The sequence below is a fragment of the Pelodiscus sinensis genome, chromosome 2, assembly GCF_052426305.1.
Source record: "Pelodiscus sinensis isolate ZL-2025 chromosome 2, ASM5242630v1, whole genome shotgun sequence".
Classification (NCBI taxonomy): domain Eukaryota; kingdom Metazoa; phylum Chordata; order Testudines; family Trionychidae; genus Pelodiscus; species Pelodiscus sinensis.
Window position 1 is genome coordinate 4,489,422 of NC_143053.1, and position 15,981 is coordinate 4,505,402.

Sequence of the window (15,981 nt, forward strand, 5' to 3'; positions counted from 1 at the left end):
TAGGAGGAGTTTGTTTTTGTACAAGAGCCGGCTTTATTATCCCTTTTTATTAGAGCTAATTTGGGTTCTATATCAAAAACTACATTAAAGGAATCATTTACGGTCACACCACCGCCAACAAAAAAGATAGCCCTAGAGCCTGGTCCTTTATGGTAATGTCTGCAGTTAAAAGACAATTAAAAATAAACTCTTCTCTTTTGTTTTCTCTCCTTTATGCCTCCCCCTCACCCCACCCCCGCTCCCCTCAGTGTGTCTCACTCAAGTGAGCCAAGTTAGTGAAAACCCTAATCTGTCCTTCAGGGACCTGGACTTTCCCATAGAACATCAGCTGCCGCTAGTGCAGAATGGTAAATATTGGTTTGGGGCTATTTGAACCTGCAGGACTAAGCGGAGACTGGTGAGCTGAGGGGTTGACGTTCTGTCGTGCAGGAACTAAATTTTGCATTTAGGTGAATGGGGGTGGAGGGCTGATCAGGAATAAAGAGCAAAGCTCAGGAAGGGAGGGAGAGAATAAATCCAGCATAGCAGCAGCTTTGGAAACTGCTCATTGCCCTCTGTGACTAGATCAGCACAGATCCACAAGCCTAAGGAGAATTAGTCTCATATGGGCGGAAGCACAGCTCTGTAACTGGCCAGTCAGTTTTGAAAGCTGCAGGCAGTCACCGGTGAGTGAGAAACCCGAAATAGCACGGCAGACTGGTAATGTGTTTTGAATGATCACAGCTGGAGGTGTAGTTTGTGGTTTGAGGCATGACCGTAAGGATCCTTGATCTCACTGTTTCACTTGGCCTGGAGGATTGTAAAACGGCTGTAAATAATGACTTCCAAAGTGTGCATCCTGTCAGAGCTGCCTGCAGAGCTCCGGCAGCGGGATCCAGCCAGTTGTCTGATGTGCTTGTATAGCATTGCAGAATGAGAGGGGGAAGGAATCAGACCAGTCCTTTTCCTTTCCCTTTGTGCCAGTCTGTCTGCTCCATGGTCCCCCTGTAAAGTGAAGAAATATGCACTCTAGTGCTGTATCCTCTTCCTTGTTTAGCCAAGACAGAGACTTCCAGTGGCCGCAGGGGCCCAGGTCACACACCTAGGGAAAACTGCTCTAAAATCTGGGTTTGACATGAGATCGTTCCTGCTGAAGGAGCAATACAAAGCAGTTACAAGTGTGATTCTCAGCCTTCTCCATACCGGGACCCCTGACGGGACCCTTTCCCATCTAGCCAAGCCCCTCGTTCCTGATTAGCAACAGGGAGCGATCAAGGTGGGACACGCCAGGCCCTTGTTTGGACCCTCTGGCATCATGACTCCTGGCTTGAGGCCCTCAGTGTAGGACCAAGCACTGATGTTCCAAAGTTCCGTCTCGAGGGGATGCCGGACAGGCAGAGTTCTGCTCCAAAAGGCTGAAAGTGAAAGACTCCGGAGAGCAGCAGCCGGCGTCTCTCCAATTCCAGGTTAGCCAGGAGCTTTGGCAGCTTTACGGTGGCAGAGGGAGCTCAATCGGACACGGAGCCCGTGCCAGTAAAGCTCCGCCAGTGAGTCTTCCGAGTTTATTACTGGCTCCCCCAGCACTTGACTGTTGTAAAGTGGCACTTTTCACCACGACTGCAATTTCCTTAATTCCACCCGTTCTGAGCTAGCCTGAAGGTTGCTAAAGCAGGGCTTTTGCCCCTGCACGTGTACACAGGCACTGTGTAGTATCAGAGAGCTCTGCTGCAAGAGACCGATAGAAAATCTAAACATACCCCTGGGATCAGGGGCTGGCAAAACCCCTTTCTTTCTTTTATGCGTGTCAAGGTTTTATTTCAGTTCTGGGGGTTGGAACAGCTCCTATGTGGGGGGTTAATATTTGATTATTTTCTATCCTTGCAGATGCCAGTGTGCTCATACTTCCTGAAAGGGATCTGCAACAACAGTGACTGCCCCTACAGCCACGTCTACGTCTCCAGGAAAGCAGAAGTGTGCCAGGACTTCCTCAAAGGCTACTGCCCCCTGGGCGAAAAGGTAAATAGCTGGTGAGCTCTCAGGGCTTCTTTCTGGGTTGCAGGTGACGGCCGCGGTTGGTACGTGGCTGCCGAGGCCCAGCAGGAGGAAAGGGAAGCCGGTTGGTAACTCACAAGCTGTTTTTCATACTGGTTATGATGCCGAGGGGAGCAGTAGAGCTGAAAGCTTTGGAACACCTGGGCACGAAGAAACAGCAATTCTGTGCATTTCAAAAGAGTTATGGGCAAAATGGCTTTGTTTCCTTACACCCGGAGAAAAGAAGCAGAGGTGCTGCAGCAAGGTGCCATCAGCTTGTTCCCCTCTCAGATGCACTGGGGTGGGACTCTTCAGGGATCCATCCGGTTGTCTGAAAACTTCGAACACTTAGTGCCTGCTGTTGTCAGTTGCAAAGTAAAGGCCCAGCTGAGATTGGTGTCACGCTGTGTGGAGCGCTGTACATGTAGTAAGAGACATTCCCTCCCTGAAGAGCTGACAATTGAAAGTGGTGAAACAGACGAGGGGTAGGAGAAAGAGAGGGTTATTCCTTCCCTGTTACAGGTAGGGAGCCTAGGCCAAGAGGGTCTATGTGACTCGTCCACAGGAGGTCAGTGGCAGAGGTGAGAACTGAAGCAGGGTGTCTTTTCAGGTCTTCCTTCCTCCTTGCACACTCACTCTTGAGAGGTATCACAGAACGGGGGGGAATTTAGCTGCATGTCAAGCTGTCTGCATGTTTTGTCCTTCACTGGAGTATCCAGACGCCTCCCATGTCAATCAGATTGACACAGTGACTCCCTAGTGGGCGCCGCAGGTGGCTGGACTGGCTGTGCAAAGCTGACATTTACGCTACTGGCCCACTCTGAGGCCTTCCACGCTCTCTGTGCTGCTTAAGTAGGATGCTACCCAGAGATCCAAGTCTGCTCAAGTTCTCTGCTCCGTAGAGCTGGCATGGGATCTGTTCTCCACTTGATGCTCTAGACAAGGCTGTGGCGATCCAGTTGCAAAGTCAACATAGTACTAATGCCTGGCTTTGGGGATGGTAGGTGAGCCGCTCCCAAAACCGGCTTAAAGGGCTGGACCAGAGGCGGTATGAGATAATGAGGTGCCCCATGGGGTCTCCAGGGGAGCTCTGGTCTTCAGATTCGTACCTGAGTAGCTCCTCCTCACCCAGACTGTGCTGCTCTTAGCACAGTCACCGGGCACTTTGGCTGCGTCTCAGCTTTATAGAGCTTTCTTTGTGGTGCGCATGTTCTACGGCACAAGGTGAGGAGGGCAGCCAGATTTCCCCTTCCCCATGTGCCAAGACACGTGGCTACTGTTTTTTTATCGTTCCATGATTCTGTTCATTCTGCTGCTGCTTGGGATAAAAGCACCAGTGATTTTCAGCGGGGTCTTGGCAATTACATGGCTCAGTTACACAAATCACTTTTTAAATCCGTGATCTTACTTTGGCCTCCACTTTGTGCTAGCAAATAACCGAGTCCAATTTTGCAGGTGCTTGCGAAGCGCCATCAATGACATCGTGTTTACTGTGTTAATTGCCGGCACAGATGCGGACACAAATACATTTAACGTATGTTATTTGCAAATGAATTTGCGCCTGCAAAATTGCACCACAGCTATTTACAGATGCAAAAATAGAAAGGAATTGAAGTCAGGTCTCTAGTATGAGAGTAACAGCGTAAAACTAATTATTGGTAAGCTCGTGCACAAATGCGTGTGATCTTCAGTCTTGACTAAAAGGTCTGAACACTGATACATTTTGATTAGTGGAAATAGAAATTAATAAGAGGAATCTGTAGAACCGGGGTCATCAACCCATCGATCGCGATTGGCTGGTCAATTGGGGAGGGGACGGGGGGCATGACCAGTTGATCATGAGGCGACCCAGCCTCCTCTTCCTTCCTTCCCATCTATCCCCTCCAAGAAAATGGAGGTGGCACCGGCTTCCTGCAGAGTGGGTGGAAGTCCCGCAGCTGTACGCTAGAGCCAGTGTCTCAGGAAGCACGCGGGCTGCTCTTCCCCTTCCCTAAACAGCTGGCGTGTTTCCTGAAACGCTGCGTCGAGCGCGCTGCCGGGGACTTCCTTCCCCCTGCTGCCTGCCTGCGTGGGGGAGGGGCAGGAGAGGGGAGTAGGAGTCCCAGGACTGCTCCAGCTCCAACGGCTCAGGAAGCGTGCGCTGCCATGGGGAGTGGAGAGAGAACGTTTTCACAAGCTCCAGCCTTCTGTAGTGCTATAGGTGACCTTCTGAAGTACTCAACCCTTATGGCTTTTGAACGTGAGGGCTAGATGTGTAGGTAGTTGCTAGCGATCGCTCTCCTTTCGCTTGTTTAAGGTTCCTCTCTCTCAGCTCACATTAATTCTGTGCGCTTTGCTTCACCTTTCATTTCCCATTTCTTACAGTCTACGGATGTTAAATATCGGTTAATTGAATAGTTGATTAACCTCATAAATTCTTATCAGTTAGTCAACTATCTATAATTCGAGGGGGGGGGAGGGCGCTCCAGCTCCTCTCCCGGGGAGCCCCCTGCCACTCTGCGCTGCTGCCTCTCTATCGCTGTTTTGATGGACCTAACCTCCATAAATTTATCTTGTTTTTGGAACCCTGTTAAAATTCTGGGCTTCACACATCCTCTGGCAAGGAGTTCCACAGGTTGACACTGTGTTGGGTGAAGAAAACCTTCCTTTTGTTTGTTTTAAACCTGCTGCCTTTTAAAACAGGAAGTATACATTCTGCCAGATATGAACTTCAGGAAAATGCCACTTCTCCTAATTGGAGAACTTGGATACCATGTGTAAGCATGATAGGAACTTTGCAAACAGTTTTTTACACTGGCTCTTCAGCTCAAAAGCCAGCTATTAATCTCTGTATTTTAGGCTATGTCTACGCTGCGAGTTTTTGTGGCAGAAAATATGCTAATAAGGGACTCATTCGCATGAGTCACGATATCATTAGCATATTTTCTGCCTTTTTTTTTTTTTTTTTTTTTTTGAGCAAGGGGTTTTGGCGCAGAAAGTGGCAGTGTAACCGTTTTGCACAAAAACCCTCTCCAGGAGAGGCATAAGGATCTTGCGCAAAATGCGGGATTTGTGCAACAGGGAAGCAGCTACACTGCTGCTTTTTAGAGTGCAGCTGTCTGTGTCCATCTGCGAGTCCGTTTGCTCAAGAACTCCTCCCGAATGGTAAGAGCTAGGACCACCAAATTAGGAAGGCAGCTTCCTCCTCTCCTAACCTAAAGCAAGGCCAGGGTTTGGTTGTGCCGGAACAACTGGAAGCCCTGGGGAAAAGGGCAGTTTTCCACAACATGCAAAGGGAGGGGCTGCTGTTGGAAGCGATGTGATATGAATGTGTCCACTGGGCGCAGCAAGCCTGCAGGGAGAGCTCTGCTGCAGAATGTCTACCAGGTAAGTAGCCCCCTGCCCCAAACCCTTCCCCCATGCCCAGCCCTTGGGCACAGTGGCAGCGGCAGGGCGGCCCCAGCAGCCAGGTGAGACTGGGGGGGATGGGACAGGAAAGGCCATATGGAACCTCCTGCCCTGAGCCCCTCCTCACCCTCTTGCACTCCCCCTCAACACAAACACATCCTCAAAGCCCTGCCCTGAGTTCTGCACCCCCCCACAGCACCAGGCCCCTGCCTTGAAGGACTGAGGAACACGAGGTAAGTCTGCCGGTGAAGTAATAATTTGTTGATATTGGGTCTGCCAGTATCAACCATGCAAGAGGCTATTATGTTGTTGCATTTAATAGATCTGTGTGAATAAGTGTCTGTCCAGGCCCCAGTTTCCATACCTGTTGGTCTTAGAGCAGTGGTCCCCAACACTGTGCCCGCAGGTGCTCGGGGCCAAGTGCTCGGGGCCGATCCCATCCTGGGCGCGTGTCTCATCCGCAGTGCTGTTCCGGGCGCGCTGCGCATGCGCGGCACCGGCCCCGAGTGCACACTGCATGGGGAGCGCCGGCCCTGGGCGTGCAGCTCTGAGGCGCTAGCCCCGGGTACGCAGCAAATTGGCCACCCCGGCCCCGGGCGCACAGCTATGGGGGCTGCCAGCCCCGGGCATGCGGTGAATGGGCAGTGTCGGCCCCAGGCTTGCAGCAAATGGGTGGCCCCGCCCCCGGCCGCACGGCGCATGGGGTTGCTGGCCCCAGGCACACGGCTCATGGGGGACCCCGCCCCCAGGCGCCCAGTAGGCGAGTGGCCCCGCCCCCAGGTGCCCAGCAGCGCCAAATGGTTAGGGACCACTATCTTAGAGGGTTTTCTTCTTACTCCACTGGGGACTTAGCCATTGTTATTGGAGCAGGTCGGCTCAGAGAGAGGCCTGAGGAGCCCCGTGTCATGTTTCCTACCCTTTGGTGAAGGTTACAAGTCTTGCTGACAAGGCTGCAATCCAGACGTGCGCTGCTGTGCTCCGAGATGGTTGTTTCTGCACCAGTGGAGGTCAGAGGCTCCAGTAGATTTACCCCAGGGCAGAGCTCCTTAACTGGAGCCGTGGGCTTTTCCCGTGAGAGTGGGCCGAGGTCCCTGGTAGTTGCGGGAGTAGCGAGGCAGGGTTGAAGCAACAGGTCCTCAGAGACTGCGGCGTTGGGAGAGAGCCATCGGAGAGCCTACCTGGCCATCGGTGTCACCGTTAATGGAGCAGGCATGTGCACGGTCACAGCCCATGTGGCTGAGTGACTGTAATACAAGAGTGCGCCTGATGGACTTGCTAAGCAGCACAAAATACACAGCCAGCACAGGAGAGACAGCTGCAAAGCAGAAACAGCAAAAGGGAAGAGCTTGTAAGGTGAGTGGAATATGAGCAGCAGAGGAGAAAAGTGCAGAATATGGGCAGCAGAGTCGAAAAATGCTAATAAATTAACCTTTTGCCTAATTACGTGACAGGGTCGCACAGGGAAGGGACTGAGTGCAGCGTAAACAGCCCCTCCGAAATGAAATAAAGTATCTGGCAATCTCCCTCCAAGTGCAGGCACTGTGTGTACAATTATTTTAAAATATTCCAATTTAAATGAAAATATAAAAGAGATGTTTAGAATATTTATTCTATTAGCAAAAGTGCTTACGGCGTCCCTTTTGGAGTGTCAGAAAAGCATTCTCCTACAGATGATGGATAGCAGCCTGTAATTATATATGGGGGGCGAATTGCTGAGTGCGCCATATTTAACTGGGGAGGAGTAATACCAGCGTGGGCCATCAAGGGTTAATTTTATTCTCTAAATAATATAAAAAGTGCTGAGTCTGTTTCTTTTGCTCGAAGAAGAAAGTCCTCAAATGGACCCGAGAGAGTTTATAATATTCTACTGAATCAAGTAAAAATGTTAACCTTGCTTCATAAAATGATGGCTTGTTAAAGATGCGCAGTCCCTTTTCTTTTGAATAATTTAGGATGTGAGTAAATCACTTCTCGTTCTGTGTCCGAGATGCAGCAGAGCCCAACCGTCTGCAGTTTTAGCTGTAAAAGGACAAGGAGAGGAAGTGGGGCTGGTGTTGATGTAGCTTCGTTTAAAAATAAACTTAAAAGAAGATGCTCGGTGATTAGAAAATTAGCTGCTTGGGGACCAAGCTGCTTTACGCCTCCCCCTCTGATTCTCTTGCTATTCCCTGCAGTCATGGGTCCCTCATTGTGTTTCACTGAAGAAGTTCCACTTCTGATTTTTATTAGATGCCCATAAAAATATCCATTATTATTTATAATTTATTGCACGCTGTTTCCAGTGTCTCGTCTTAAGTACTTTTCAGAATTTCTTCCCGAACACTCAGGATGATCAGATCAACCTTTGCTCCTTCTCCCAGGTTATAGCTTTGGGCCACATGCTGTGCATTCACCTTGTACGAGCTTATAATGAAAACGATGCCAGTTGTTTTCCAGTATCTGCACACTCTGACTTAACAGTAACTGCTAATGAATGAGCTGGGATGAGGGAGCCCTAATCTTTCTTTCCCAAATTGCCAACATGGTGTCCCCTTGGTTGTACAGTAAATTGTACATTAAAGAGGAAGAATTCCCATACAGGTGTACACACACGTCCTTAATAAAGCAGCATTATACACACAGTTAATAATTTACAAGACGGAATTAGTAGTGAGTCTAGATCCTGGATCTCAGGTGTCCTACCCAATTGCTCTGTCCTTGAGTTAACCAAGCAAAGGCATTAAGTGACAGTGGTGGTAAGACCCATTCTAGGGTGTACGTGTAACTTACTGAAGGAGAGCACAGAAACCAGCATCACGGTGGCCAAGCAGTCAGGAGAAGTGTAATTCTACCTGCTCTTCTCTTCTGATTTCATGTCCTAGGTGCTTGTCTGTCAGATAGTGTGATCAGTTGTAAGCAGGATGCTGTATGTACCTTCGCTGTATGCTTTGTGGTACTGTGGAGCCATGCGCTTTGTGCCACCTTCGAAACTAGACCTGCTCTCTCTCCATTCACCCTCCTGATGCCTGGCGTGAGAGGGGTTATTGGAGGGGTGCTCTTGGCAACTGGAGATCAGGGTCTGTATTTATCAGCTTTCCCAGCATGGCAAAAGGCATATCCCTTTGGCCACTTGTTGGACCACGGGTCACAGCTGCAGGAGGGTTTTCCCATGACAGGTTGCTGCGGAGCCGGGGGTTAGCGGTCGAGTGCTATATCTCTGTTGTGAACAATTAAATTAAAAACAAAAGCCAGATGCCAGAGTGCTGGGGGCCTGAAAATAATGGATTGCAGTGAAGTTCTGCTGAGTCGTGATACAGCGAGACGCCATTCAAAGCGGAACACATGTCTGTCAGCGTATTGCATTGTGCGGACTGAACTCTAGGGAAAGGGTGTAGTGCCTGGAAGAAAAAATATTGCACATTGTCTTAAATCAAATCTTCATACCGACCCCAGCATTGATGCAAAGCCCAGTTGACTTCAGTTGGTCCTGGACATAAAAGGTTCACCTGTGGAAATGAGATTCCAGGACTGGGACAAAAAGTGGGGTGTGGTGTGTACAAAAGATCATGGAAACTTCTAAGGTCACTTCTGAATTGCGCCGTTGCAAAACCAAATAGAAACGGTGAGGCATTATAACTGAGCCGCATACAAAGAGCAGCTTCCGGTAACAACGAATTCAACATGGCTTCCCATGGGACAGCCTGAAGGTGGCTGTTGATTGGCTCATGTAACCTTTGGGCAAATAGGGAGTCTGTCAAGGCTGGGACTAGAACTTGGGAATCTTAATTCCAAGTTCTCTGCTCTGATCGTTAAGCACCAAACTGTTCCTGTTCAATTGTCTTACCCTTCACTAGGTTTTAGGGATTGAAATTCCTGTTTCCAGTCCATCTTACTTCCTGGATCCTATAGACGAGCATGAGGCCACTGTATAGATTTGCCACTCTGTGTGAGAATGTTGAAATTTAAAAATATAAATACTATGAACTGAAGTTTTGAAGTAATGAAGAAGTGTCTGCTCCTATAAAATGTTGCAAAGCACTTTCACTAGCCTTAGAAGTGATGGCACCTGAGCACAGGTTCATGTAATATTAAAGCAAACCCTCTGATTCTGGTGGCTGGAGGCACTTACCGCTAAGACCCATCTGCGTACGTGACACGGGCAGGTCCCTTAAGTGCACGGTTCAGTGCGTGAATACTGATGTGTCTGTTGGCTTCATAAGAGCAGAAATGGATTTGTAGCACATCACAGTGCTGACAGCGCTGGTGATTTTAATGCAGATCTTTTTACGTACAGCTTCAGCTCCTGGAGTCCTGTGAATATGAGAGACTCTCGGGTTTCTTTTTTTTTTTTTAATTCCCTTCCTAACTGTATAGAAATGTTCAAAGCCATAAGTCCTACAGGCTTGAAAACTAGAAGACAAACATAAAGAACTCAGATTTGAAAAACAAAAAAACCCATCATGCCAGCCTCATAATTGTATGGGTCTGACTTACCGTTTTTGAGTAGTTAAGATTGGCAGCATGGCATTCGAGTGCTTCCAACTCCCCGTGCATGCACCCTTCCTGAAACGTCTGTGTCCACGGGCAAGCTGGGTGCTAAATAAAATGGTGCGACTAGACTGTGGCGATACTTGCCTCTTCCCTCCTCTGTTTCCAAGTGTCAGAATAGGTCTGTCATACGGAGCTAGACAGGACTGACCAGTGTCTCTGTGTGGCTCCCTTTCGTCCCCAGAGCCCTTAAGAAGCTAGATTGCTGTCTAGGGCAAACTGCCAGGGGGTTGTCAAGAGCATGGGGATTGGTTCCTGCATTCAGAATCTTTCGGGGGGGAAGGGTCTTACACTAGTTCCAGCAGGTCTCTGGTTGGTTTCTGCAATCCCACTTGAATTTGCCACTCTCCCAGGGTCAGTACTCAGTTCCTTCCCTTCACTGCCTCCAGCACCTCTGGAAAATAGCAGAAATCCGAGGCTCCTGCTGTGGTTTTTCTTCCATCTCGGCTTCTCATCTGGCACGGGCAGAAATGTCAGAGTTCACGCAACAGTTTAGCGGAGAGATTATCTGGTGGATTCCCACCATTCACCATCATGCAAATTACACGTACACACCTCCCAGCCCATTTGTGGTTGCATAACTCCAGGCATCGTACAAGGACAGTTACTGCCCTTCTGCCCGGTTGTCATATAAACCTCAACCATAGCCTGACACATGTGCCTCCCCATGGCCACTGGAAAATGGCTCTCTCTTTCTGTGCCACCCAGAGATGAAAACTACCAGAGACCTCCTACTGAGCAGCCCCTTTGGCCTTTGCACATCTGTATTGGCCCTGCTGTTTGTGCCAGTGGGGACTGCTGTGGTTTGGGGCACAGGTGCCACACTCAGATTGTCGACAGAGCCGAAGTTGGCTGTGTGTGTTGTGAGTGTGTCCTCAAATTCTGTACCTGCTCTAGCTATTCTGGGACATTGCTCCCCCAGACCTTTGATGAACTGCCATTACTGTTAAATCTGCCAGGAGAGCTCCGAGATGCAGCCAACCTGCTACCTTTCCTGTCCCCAGCACCACGTTCTTGGGCAGGAAGCATCCGGTGCCTGCTCGCAAGTCTGCTCCTATTGAAAGGACGAATCCCATTCCTGCAGGCAGGGGTGGGACCCTATAGCTGAGCTCTCAATGCCTTTTTGCCACAGCTGTTCATGCGCTCCTGAGCAAGCGCCCCTCTGGCCCTTTCCCATGCAGGGATGATCCGCACCTCCCAGGAGCTGAGGACAACCTTCGTCTGGCAGAGACTCATCCCCGAGAGAGAGTCTGACACACTAAGCACATTGAGGGGTCTGTCACTGTCCTGCCTCCTTGTCCGCTCGACCAGGCTCATGGGAAGTTGCTGTGACTAGGCACCGGATTGGCCCAGAGGCCTCTCCATGTTGTTACACTGGTGCAGCATTGCAGACAACAGTTCATGATGGAAAAGAGCCCAAGTCGACATCTGGAGACCAGATGGTAGCCCCTAGCCCCTAGTCCTCTGCTTGCATAACCTGGACAGCCTGCAGAGGAGAAAAAGAATGTAACACTCACCAAATCCCTCACTCCAGGATTTGAGGGTTTCCAGTGAGCTGCTCCTGGCAATTAGCAGCATGGGAATCCACATCTGGGCTGGAGCGTTTGACGATGTGCTAACGTTCCATGGTAAACTCTCTGCCATGGTTCACATTCTCTCCCATCATCAGGAATGTGCCAGCTTTCACTGGCTCTCAGGGACACAGGAATTGCAACAGCACACCCACACTGAGCCGGCCAGCCGTAGATTGTCTCTCTGACAGTTGCTTCCACCCCGTGCCCAGCGAGAAACGCCAGGGGAGCAGGGAACAATTGTGCCGTGACCCTTTTACATCCTCGGGGCTGGAAAAGCCCTCGCAGGGCATGTCTGATCCATTGCATGCAATTCCTTGGAGAGTCCCTGCTCCAGTCCATGTGCACGCGGTCTGTGTTCCACTGTGAAACTGCTACGGTCTCAGTGGGGCTGAGTCCGTCTCTCGGCAGGCAGAGATGCTGTCTGCTGGTTACAGCCTGGCCCTGGGCTTCCTTCCTCCCAGAGGCTGCTTTAACAAAGGAAGCCAAAAGCCCTTCCCTGCATGGCTCTGCGGGGTGTTGTGTGTCAGTTCTACCATAATCGATGAGACCCAGGTGAGAGGGAACAGGAAACAAGTGTGGAGAGCAGCTCGGTGAGCGGAGAGCAGGAGGGCTGCAGACGGCAAGGGACAGGTCAGTGCTAATCAGTGTGTCCGGGGGTCAGGCAGCTCGCCTGCTGTTAAAGATAAATCCAGAGTCGTCCCGGTTAATGCTGCCCTTCCTGGCATCAGACCCAAGCGCAGGCGGCCATGCCCTGGCTTGGAGAGGTCTCCATTACATTCGACGTGTGCAGTCTGAGTCAATGGTGAGTGCGTGTGAAAGGCCCTGCTCCCCCCCGGAGTCCCACCCCGGCTGCCTCCGAATCTCGGCGAGAACATTTCCACTTCCTCTCTGTCCGGCTATCTGAGCCCTTGGTGCGAACCTCCCCTCGTGTGGACAGGGCCGCCCGCTTCATTCGAGAGAGGGCCAGCTGTCCATGCTGCTCTGTTGGACCCATTCTGGAGTAGAAAGAACAGGTCTCCCTGGCCTCCCACTTGCGTCTTCTGTGGCAGGCCAGTCAGGACGTCGGCCACATCACCCCAGCAGGCTCCGTGGTGAGCGCCCAGCACAGCTCTGCTTGGCCCTGGAGCCCGAGAGGAACTCCAGCCGAGGGCAGCAGAGCGAGCTGTCTGTGTTTGAACCACACCGTGCTGCTCCCGTGGCGCTGCCTCGCCTGCTTAGAGAGCGCCAGTCCCTGTGGGAGGGAGTGTGCACACTACGTGTGTCCTCCGCGGGCAGGAATCCGCATGGCAGGAGCGGAACTTACTTGCGCCCACCCAGGGTCTGACCCGGGCGACTAGTCACAAGGGCTGTGTGTCTAAAGGAGTGGTGTTGACGTGTGGCCGAGCCACAGGCAGGCGTGTGACTCCCAGCAAGAATGGAGCAAGGCAGCACAGCACAAACTGTGCTTCAAGGATGACTTGCCGTGGTCCAGAGTGAGTTAGTCACGGGGTGCTGACTCTCGTGTCCACCAGTTACACCACATTAAAAGCTGGCTCACCTCCGGCCCGGGGGCTGGATGCGGCCCCTGGCTTACCTGGATCTGGCCCCCGAGGCTCAGGGCTCCTTCTCCCCTCCAGCATTGGGGAGCCTGCGCTGGTGCTCCAGCACCCCTGCGGCCACGCTGGGAAATCTACTCGCCTGGGCCCCCCGGGCTCTGGTGCAGGAGATGAATGCGGGACGAGACTTTCTCCTCAGGTGGGGCCACGTCAGTGAGGGCTTGGGGGGTTTGTATGTTTTTGCTTCTCACTTGTGTGTGGCCCTTTGACCCCAAAAAGGCTTCCCATCCCTGCTGTGAGAACTCTCCGGGACATAACTTCCCGGGCGGGGCTGCAGTTGCAAAGGAGATATTGGGCGATGGTGAATGGGCTGGTGTGCGTGTGTGAAGAGGTGGGGACAGACTTGTGAGACAACCTCTGTGTTGAGTGGACGGCTTCTGTATGACCGTATTGGGGATCCCTGAAAGAAGACCCAGAGGAGTTTACTGTCTAAACACAGCACCTCCAAAACACACCATGATTGGGAGGCAAATCTGTTGGGCTGAGCGTACGGATCAAAATAATCTCCCACCCCGGAGTGTGTGGTAGCCAGTGCGGTGCATTAAATACCTATCTTCATAGCGCTTCCATCAGCTGCTTTGAGCCAGAGAGTACATTGTTCCCTGTTGGGAACTGTTCTACGCTAAGACGTGGTGAGATTAAGCAGCCAGGCTACTGTGAAGACACCCGGGGAAATGCATTGGAATAAATCAGGGTGAAGTGGAGATCTGTGCGTTTTGTTGTCTGCCAGCTACTCTTCTCTTCCAGACCGCTGACACTATTGAAAACAGATGGCCACAGCTGATCAGATACTATTGACAGCGCCTGACCCAGAGAGCTGCCTGCAGTTCAACTGCAGAAGAAGATGCTAAATGGCAAACCGGGCCAGAATGGGAAGAAAATCTCTGAGCTCGTTTGGTCTTGTCCCTGGCCTGTCACGTAGCTCTGTGCTGTCGCACTACATGCAGGTTTGATTCCCACTATAATCAGCTGCAATTGGAAGGGTAGTGGTGAGACTGAGTTAGCAACAGGGTAATGGAATAGCAGAGTTACCATAGGTTGGTATTGACATACATTGCAGAGCTGCGTGGAGAGTGCAGGACACAAATAACCTTCATTTTGCAGATCTGGATTAAGGTAGAGCAGCTTCATATACAAATACAGCTCTTTAAAGCTTTTGACCTATCTAGATGCTACGTCATTTCAGGTCTTGTGCCCAGAGGAAAGTGGGCCCTGATTCACAGTACATTTCTGGCCAGAAGAATCCACAATAGTCTTTAAAAAGTGTAGTTTGAGTTTATAATCAGAGGCCAGCTATAGATTCTGCAATTACATTTAGAAATACTGGGTTCTGAGAGGACTTACCAAGTGACATCTGTCAGATTCCAACACGGGATTCTCTCTCTCTCTCTCTCTCTCTCTCTCTCTCTCTCTCTCTCTCTCTCTCTCTCTGTCTATATATATCATTTTTTTTCCTGTGGGCCGACAGAGTGACGTCATCACATCACTCTGGGTTGCCACGCCCCCAACGCCAAGCCCGGAAATGGCCTCCTGCCTCACTACCAGCGCTTTCCCGTTTACCGGCCTCTTCGCCCACAACCCTACCAACTGCAGCCCCTCTGCGCGCCCGCCCTCCCTCCCCTTCCCCCAGCCAAGACCCCACCCCCCCAGCCTGCTCAAACACTGCCCTGCTGGCATCCCCACCCCAGCCTCTTGCCATGCTACCAGCACCTCCAGGAGGCTTCCCTGCTGACTGGCCTCTGTGATTTAGGGGAATGGCGGCCCCTGGAGCAGTGTCTGCTGCCTCTGGGCCCTGCCCCCAGCCACTCTGGACGGCCTGGCCTGGCCTCAGCACGTGAGGGCCGCGCTACAGGTGTGCTTCCCAAGCGAGCAGCTCCGGAGTGTGCTGGTAGCCCAGGCCCAGGCCCCTGGTCAGGTACGCTCTCAACAAATGTGTGGGAGGGCGCAGGGTGTGTGTACGGAGGGAGGAAGGGGTTAGGGTGTATGTGGGGATGAGTGGTGTGATAAGGGGAGATGGTGGGGGTAAGGGAGATATAGGAACGGAGGCAGGTGGATCGGCAGCATGGGGGTGTGGAGGAGGAGAGGTTAGGAAAGGATGGGGGTGGAGGAAGGAGGTGGGGGTAGGGATAAATGAGAAGGGGGAGGGGTTGGGGGGATGGGTGGGTGTAGGAATGGAGGATGGAGATGAGGGTAGGGATGGAAGGAGGCAGATGGGGAGGGGGTAGGGAGGATGGTGGGTGTAGGAATGGAGGATAGAGATGAGGGTAGTGATGGAAAGAGGGGGGAGGGAGGGCTGTGGGCCATGGAGCTCCGGGATAAGGACCAGCGAAAGTGGCTAGCGAGGGGGGATTGGTGAGTTTAGCCCCTTAGTATTTACATAAAATTAGAATAGACAGTGGCAAAGAAAGTTTAGTTAACCAGTGCTTCCTAATTAGTCTGTTCAGGGAACTGCCACTTCTAAAGAAAACTGTCTGCCTCCCCGGACACAATGTTTTTACAGTTTAGCAGGGGTCAACTGCTTAATTCTCTGCAAACAATTTGAAGAGGGTGACTTTGTAGCTCAAACCTCATTCTCTTTTGTATTCATCTAGTTCCCTGAAGTCTTAGCATAGTTTTCCTTTTTTATTCAAGCTTCACAGATTCTTAATAACATTTATCAGATGCATCTAACACACTACCTTTCAAATTGTTCCACGTTCCAGCCCTAACTTTATTAGCCAAAGCCACCAGCGATATACCTTTTTGAACAATAACAGTTTGGCTCAAGGTGGAGCACTGCATGGTAGGGATGTGAATGGTTAACTGGTAAGCCTTGCCCTTGCCAAAGTAGCCGCTGTCCATGGCTGCGGGGGATGGGAGGGCTCCCCCTTTAATCGGTTAACCAGTTA

At 51.2% G+C, this 15,981-nt stretch overlaps 1 protein-coding gene across 2 annotated transcripts in view; it reads left to right on the plus strand.

The window, feature by feature from the left end:
- ZC3H3 (zinc finger CCCH-type containing 3) overlaps window positions 1-15,981 on the plus strand; it is a 345,409-nt gene that overhangs the window by 253,272 nt on the left and 76,156 nt on the right. For both annotated transcript variants that reach the window (XR_012901167.2, XM_075919992.2), the window contains exon 9: window positions 1,864-1,995. Coding sequence is in view for 1 of the 2 variants with exons in the window: in XM_075919992.2 (XP_075776107.2) it covers window positions 1,864-1,995 (132 nt within the window). In the remaining variant the exon portion in view is untranslated. The remainder of the gene's footprint in view (window positions 1-1,863; window positions 1,996-15,981) is intronic.